Below are 6816 nucleotides of genomic sequence, written 5' to 3' on the forward strand. Positions count from 1 at the left end.
CCATGAATTTAGACAAGTTATTGCAAGGATAGATTTTGTGCAAGATTTTAAAGTGAATTTCTTTTACTTTATTTCATCTACAAAATTTGTGAGGGAGCAACCAAGCTTTCTTCCATTAAATTTCAGTAATATATGCATTCCAGAAGAATTTCACTCAAGGCGAGATCTTGTTTCTTGGTGTTGTTATTTTATGAATGTATTATTACATTTCTTATCCAGCTGGGGGCAACCTTCTAACATAGGTTGTGCATCTTGACACGTTCTCCAAAACACAAATGAGATTTCATTAATTCAGTAAGTACTGAAGGTATTGCTTTACAGAAAGAATTAAATTTTTTATAATGTATTGGGAAGTTATATGTTTCTAAGAACTTTCTATAAGAGAGTTGCTTAGTTAAACTTGTCTAGTTAAATAAAGGTTGAATAAAAAATAAAAATAAATAAGAGTACATACCTCAAGCTGCGCCCAGACGACGTCATTAGTATGCGTCCAAGAGTCGAAGGATAGAGCGGTCAAATGTAACTGCAACAGAAGCCAGGGGGATTAGCGTCATGATAGCAACACTCGCTGGATCCTATCTACACGAAGACTTCCGGTTTTTGTATTTGGTCTTCAAACTAAAAGTCCGATATAAAACACTATGATACGAAATCAATTTTTTTTGCAGCTTTGCGTAGTGCATAATATAAGAAATATATATACTGTAACGACCCTGGGTTTATAAGCGCGGAAATCGACTCTGCCGCTCGAGCATGCTTTTGCGGCACAGTCGATAGCGCGGAGGTCGAGGGTTCGAGACCTGCTCCCTGCTGTTTCATTACAATACATTACCAGTCAAAGGTTTGGACACGCCTAGTCATTAAAGGGTTTTTCTTTATTTGTACTATTATCTACACTAGAATAATAGTGAAGACATCAAAACTATGAAATAACACATATGGAATTATGTAGTATCCAAAAAAAGAGTTAAACAAATATATTTGAGATTTGAGATTCTTCAAATTAGCCACCGTTTGCCTTGATGACAGCTTTGCACAGGAATGCATTTCAGTTAACAGGTGTGCCTTGTTAAAAGTTAATTTGTGGAATTTCTTTCCTTCTTAATGCGTTTCAGCCAATCAGTTGTGTTGTGACATGGTAGGGGTGGTATACAGAAGATAGCCCTATTTGGTAAAAGATCCAAGTCCATATTATGGCAGGAACAGCTCAAATAAGCAAAGAGAAATGACAGTCCATCATTACTTGAAGACATGAAGGTCAGTCAATCCAGAAAATGTCAAGAACTTTTGAAGTTTCTTTGGGCTCCCGAGAGGCGCAGTGGTCTAAGGCACTACATCTCAGTGCTAGAGGCGTCACTACATACCTTGGTTCGATTCCAGGCTGTATCACAACCGGCCGTGATTGGGTGTCCCATAGGGCGGCGCACAATTGGCCCAGCGTCGCCCGGGTAAGGGTTTGGACGGGGTAGACCGTCATTGTAAATAAGAATTTGTTCTTAACTGACTTGCCTGAATAAAAGCAATTTTTTTAAAGTTCTAAACTAGAGAATTATTAAAAGAAGCAAGTTATTTATACTTAAGTGTGTACATTTTGCATGTTACGTTGGCACTCTGAGGTCTTCTCTGAGCAGTTGACAATCCTTAATTTAAACTCTCTGTTATTCAGAGCCGCATGAAATGACAGCATATATTTATTATACAGACCCTAATGATTATTCCCTAAAATACTTTTACTGCACACCTAGAATAGTGTTTGCTCTATAAGTCAATATATTTTCCATATACAGTGATTCCCATTGTGGCCAATGGAATGGGTGGAGTAAAAGGCAAGCAACACTCCGTATTATTCAGAGCTCCATGAAATGACACCATACTGTCGAAGTCAGGAAGTTTACATACACCTTAGCCAAATACATTTAAACTCAGTTTTTCACAATTCCTGACATTTAATCCATTTTAATAATGTGAAATGTCAGAATAATAGTAGAGAGAATGATTTATTTCAGCTTTTATTTCTTTCATCACATTCCCAGTGGGTCAGAAGTTACCATACACTCAATAAGTATTTGGTAGCATTGCCTTTAAATTGTTTAACTTGGGTCAAACATTTCAGGGAGCCTTCCACAAGCTTCCCACAGTAAGTTGGGTGAATTTTGGCTCATTCCTCCTGACAGAGCTGGTGTAACTGAGTCAGGTTTGTAGGCCTGCTTGCTCGCACACGCTTTTTCAGTTCTGCCTACAAATGTTCTATAGGTTTGAGGTCAGGGCTTTGTGATGGCCTCTCCAATACCTTGACTTGTTGTTCGTAAGCCATTTTGCCACAACTTTGGAAGTATGCTTGGGGTCATTGTCCATTTGGAAGACCCATTTGCGACCAAGCTTTAACTTCCTGACTGATGTCTTGAGATGTTGCTTCAATATATCCACATAATTTTCTTACCTCATGATGCCATCTATTTTGGGAAGTGCACCAGTCCCTCCTGCAGCAAAGCACCCCCACAACATGATGCTGCCACCCCTGTGCTTCACGGTTGGGATGGTGTCCTTCACGGTTGGGATGGTGTGCTTCGGCTTGCAAGCCTCCCCCTTTTTCCTCCAAACATAACGATGGTCATTATGGCCAAACAGTTCTATTTGATCAGACAAGAGGACATTTCTCAAAAAAGTACAATCTTTGTCCCCATGTGCAGTTGCGAACCGTAGTCTGGCTTTTTTATGGCGGTTTTGGAGCAGTGGCATCTTCCTTGCTGATCGGCCTTTCAGGTTATGTCGATATAGGACTTGTTTTACTGTGGATGTAGATACTTTTGTACCTGTTTCCTCCAGCATCTTCACAAGGTCCTTTGCTGTATCCGCAAAACACCAGTCTCAACGTCAACAGTGAAGAGGCGAAGAAATATCCCATATCTGGCCAATAAAAAGATTAAGATATTTTTTTCTTAAGGCAAAATAACACAGATACTGGACAGAGGAACTCTGCCTAGAAGGCCAGCAACCCGGAGTCGCCTCTTCACTGTTGATGTTGAGACTGGTGTTTTGCGGGTTCTACTTAATGAAGCTGCCAATTGAGGACTTGTGATGCGTCTGTTTCTCAAACTAGACACTAATGTACTTGTCCTCTTGCTCAGTTGCGCACCGGGCCTCTCACTCCTCTTTCTCTTCTGGATAGAGCCAGTTTGCGCTGTTCTGTGAAGGGAGTAGTACACAGCGTTGTACGAGATCTTCAGTTTCTTGGCAACTTCTCGCATGGAATACCATTCATTTCTCAGAACAAGAATAGACTGACGAGTTTCAGAAGAAAGTCTTTGTTTCTGGCCATTTTGAGCCTGTAATCAAACCCGCAAATGCGGATGCTCCAGATACTCAACTAGTCTAAAGAAGGCCAGTTTTATTGCTTCTTTAATCAACACAACAGTTTTCAGCTGTGCTAACATAATTGCAAAAGTGTTTTCTAATGATCAGTTAGCCTTTTAAAACTGATAAACTTGGATTAGCTAACACAACGTGCCATTGGAACACAGGAGTGGTGGTTGCTGATAATGGGCCTCTGTACACCTATGTAGATATTCCATTAAAAAATCAGCCGTTTCCAGCTACAGTAGTCATTTACAACATCAACAATGTCTACACTGTATTTCGGATCAATTTGATGTTATTTTAATGGACAAAAAAAAAGGTTTTCTTTCATAAACAAGGACATTTCTAAGTGACCACAAACTTTTGAACGGTAGTGTATATTTCATATCCAGTGATTCACATTGGGGACATTTATTTGACATTGGAACATGTTTTAAAACCCACATTTACGCTTTTCATGTGGGGGACTTTTATTTAGAATAATTTCGAAATTCTGTGACCTGGTAGTACTTTTTTAGTGTTGCTGTCAAGACACTGATAGCCGGGCGGTCATTAAATGTCTGCACAGTAGCTAATTGTTGGACATAAACCGTCGTTACTTGTAAAACAAGTAGAGGATTGACAGATATTACCATTGGCAGTCATGTCGTACTGCAAGCAAGAGGGTAAGGTTAATGACGCACATCCTCACATTTTCATTCATTTCGCTCGTGCAATGTCATTGACTGGCCTAGCATGTTGGCTAGCTACTAGTAGCATGTCAGCGTTGCTTATTCCTGCGTTATTGGTGCAGTAATTCCATGTAGATAGCCAGTTATAGGTTCAACGCGGTCTATAACTAGGGCAATCAGATTATGTCAGTATTAATCCGATTTGTAGAGGTAGCTAGCTAGATAGGCTATTAGTAGAACGAGCCAGATAGCTAAAGAATCTTGAGGACTTTCTTTCGGAGCTGTCAAAGAGCAGGTCATGTCAGGTGACGGTTCAGTTTGTTTTATATCAGGACCCTGTTGACTTAACACTATGTGTGCAGAACTCTGTTGAAAAACAGCTGTTGAATTGGTAACTTAACAGCTATTATGGCCAACATTAATAGTCTACAGTGTGCAATGATCCAATAGACAAATGCACTGTTGTTTTTGGGGGGTCGGTCAGACAATATACACAATATTAACTTTTATGGTCTCCCACTTTGATTTAAAACCAGCCTGGAAACCGGGGAGGGGAAGTGCATTTAGTATCTCATGGTTACAACTCTGTGCCTGTTGTTTCCTTGGAGATGCCATCTTCTCATGCTGACCTCACCTATGTTTTCTCCTTGCCAGGTAAAGATCGCATTATTTTCGTTACCAAGGAAGACCATGAAGCGCCCAGCAACGCTGAGCTCATTGCAGATGACCCCAATGACCCCTACGAAGATCAGGGTCAGTGGGCTGTAGATTCTGTGAATTCATGTTGGGGATGTGGAAGGATTATGAAACACTCATCAGTAGTGTAGTCATTACAAAGATACCAAAGAGGTGTATACTGAAGAATGATGAAGGGTCGCAATTACAACCATGTCAATACATGATTATATCCCTATTCCTCTAGGCCTGATCCTGCCCAGTGGGGAGATCAACTGGAACTGTCCATGCCTGGGAGGGATGGCTAGCGGGCCCTGTGGGACACAGTTCAAGGAGGCCTTCTCCTGCTTCCACTACAGCAATGAAGAGGTGAAGGGTTCAGAGTGTATCGACAACTTCCGTGCTATGCAGGAGTGTATGCAGAAGTACCCCGAGCTCTACCCCCAGGAGGATGAGAACGAGGGAGCTGACGCTGCTGCCCCTCCCCTCGTTGATTCTACTGCCCCTGTGCCCACCGAGGACTCTTCCCCAGCCTCAGTGCCCTCTAGTAACTCTACCCCGTCCCCACCAACACCTGAATCTGCCCCGTCATCCGACAATACACCACCCACAGACAGCCAGGCTGCCAGCTAAAATCACCCAGCATCCCCCAGTCTCTCTTAAACCACTGCTGAGCACAGGCCACTTTCATGGGAGATCAGCTGTGTGTTCACTGGTGCCTCAGACTTTATCTCTTGGTTCAACGTTCATCACAAAGGATAATGACTTTAAAGGGGGCCTAGTACTGCAGAGGAGTTATGTCTCTTCCAGGGAATATCAGTTAATGCTGTGAGAGGAGGACAATACAAAATACATTTCATAGGATTTATTGTAGTGGTTGTTGAGCTCCTGAGGTTCCTACAGTGCCAAGTTTGTAGAGAGGGGGGGGGTCGTTTTCTGCAGGGGACTTTAGTTAAGACTCGCAACCAACATATTTTTCTGCTTATCAAGCTTCAAATCAGATGTGTTGTGCCATTCTACGTTAATGCTACACTGGAGGTGTGTAACCTACTGTCAATGTTACTGTTACTGGTCGTTTGTGATTACTTGACTTCATGTTTGTGCTTGACGGATCATAGTAAGCAATTGAGCTAGTATTAAAGCTTGATTACTCTTGTTCTCAGTTGCTGGTCGAAGATCATGTGACATGTCTGTTTTTCCCACTTAAGTTCTGTCAAAAGTCCTGAACGTCGCTGGTGGCAGGAAGTTTTTCCATCAACCTGTATTTTTCAGTTAAATCTGAGTTTTAGCACAGCCTACATTGCCTTACTATTATATAATAGATTTTTCCATCAAATGACCGCCCTAAGAAAGTGGAAATCCATTGTGTCTATGCAATAATTTCCTCTGAGAGAATGAAACACTGCGAGCCAACTGGGGTTTTGTTATGTGGTGCATAATGCAGTTTCCATGGAAGATGGAGATGTGTTTAATGCATACATTTACGCAAATCACAATGACATTAATACATGATTTATGTGAAAATCTGAGATGCAGTGTGCGTGTAAATCTCAGGATTTGGGCCTTTTGAGATACACTACATGACCAAAAGTATGTGGACACCGCATAAAACATCTTATTCCAAAATCATGGGCAAAGGTGTTCAATAGGGTTGTGGTCAGGGCTCTGTGCAGGCCAGTCAAGTTCTTCCACAGCAAGCTCGACAAACCATTTCTGCATGGAACTCGCTTTGTGGGGCGGCAGGTAGCCTAGTGGTTAGAGCGTTGGACTAGTAACCGAAAGGTTTCAAGATCAAATCCCTGAGCTGACAAGGTAAAAATCTGTCGTTCTGCCCCTGAACAAGGCACTTAACCCACTGGAGTAAAAGGCATTGAAAATAAGAATTTGTTCATAACTGACTTGCCTAGTTAAATTAAATGTAAAAGAAAACAAAATAGTGCATTGTCATGCTGAAACAGGAAAGCACTTCCCCAAACTGTTACCACAATGTTGGAAACAGAATCGTCCAGAATGTCATTATATGGTGTTGCGTTAAGATTTCTCTTCACTGGAACTAAGGGGCCTAGCTCGAATTGTGAAAAGTAGCCTGAGACCATTATTCCTCCTCCACCAA

At 41.6% G+C, this 6816-nt stretch overlaps 1 protein-coding gene across 1 annotated transcript; it reads left to right on the plus strand.

Moving 5' to 3' along the window:
* The first annotated feature begins 3892 nt into the window (after nt 1-3892).
* LOC120024999 (mitochondrial intermembrane space import and assembly protein 40-like) lies at nt 3893-6344 on the plus strand. Its single transcript, XM_038969416.1, has 3 exons — nt 3893-4022; nt 4683-4781; nt 4951-6344. Exons 1-3 carry the CDS (start codon nt 4001-4003, stop codon nt 5334-5336), a joined length of 507 nt encoding a protein of 168 aa, XP_038825344.1. The 5' UTR covers nt 3893-4000; the 3' UTR covers nt 5337-6344.
* The last annotated feature ends 472 nt before the right edge of the window (nt 6345-6816 follow it).

This window comes from Salvelinus namaycush, chromosome 2, assembly GCF_016432855.1.
Source record: "Salvelinus namaycush isolate Seneca chromosome 2, SaNama_1.0, whole genome shotgun sequence".
NCBI lineage: Eukaryota > Metazoa > Chordata > Actinopteri > Salmoniformes > Salmonidae > Salvelinus > Salvelinus namaycush.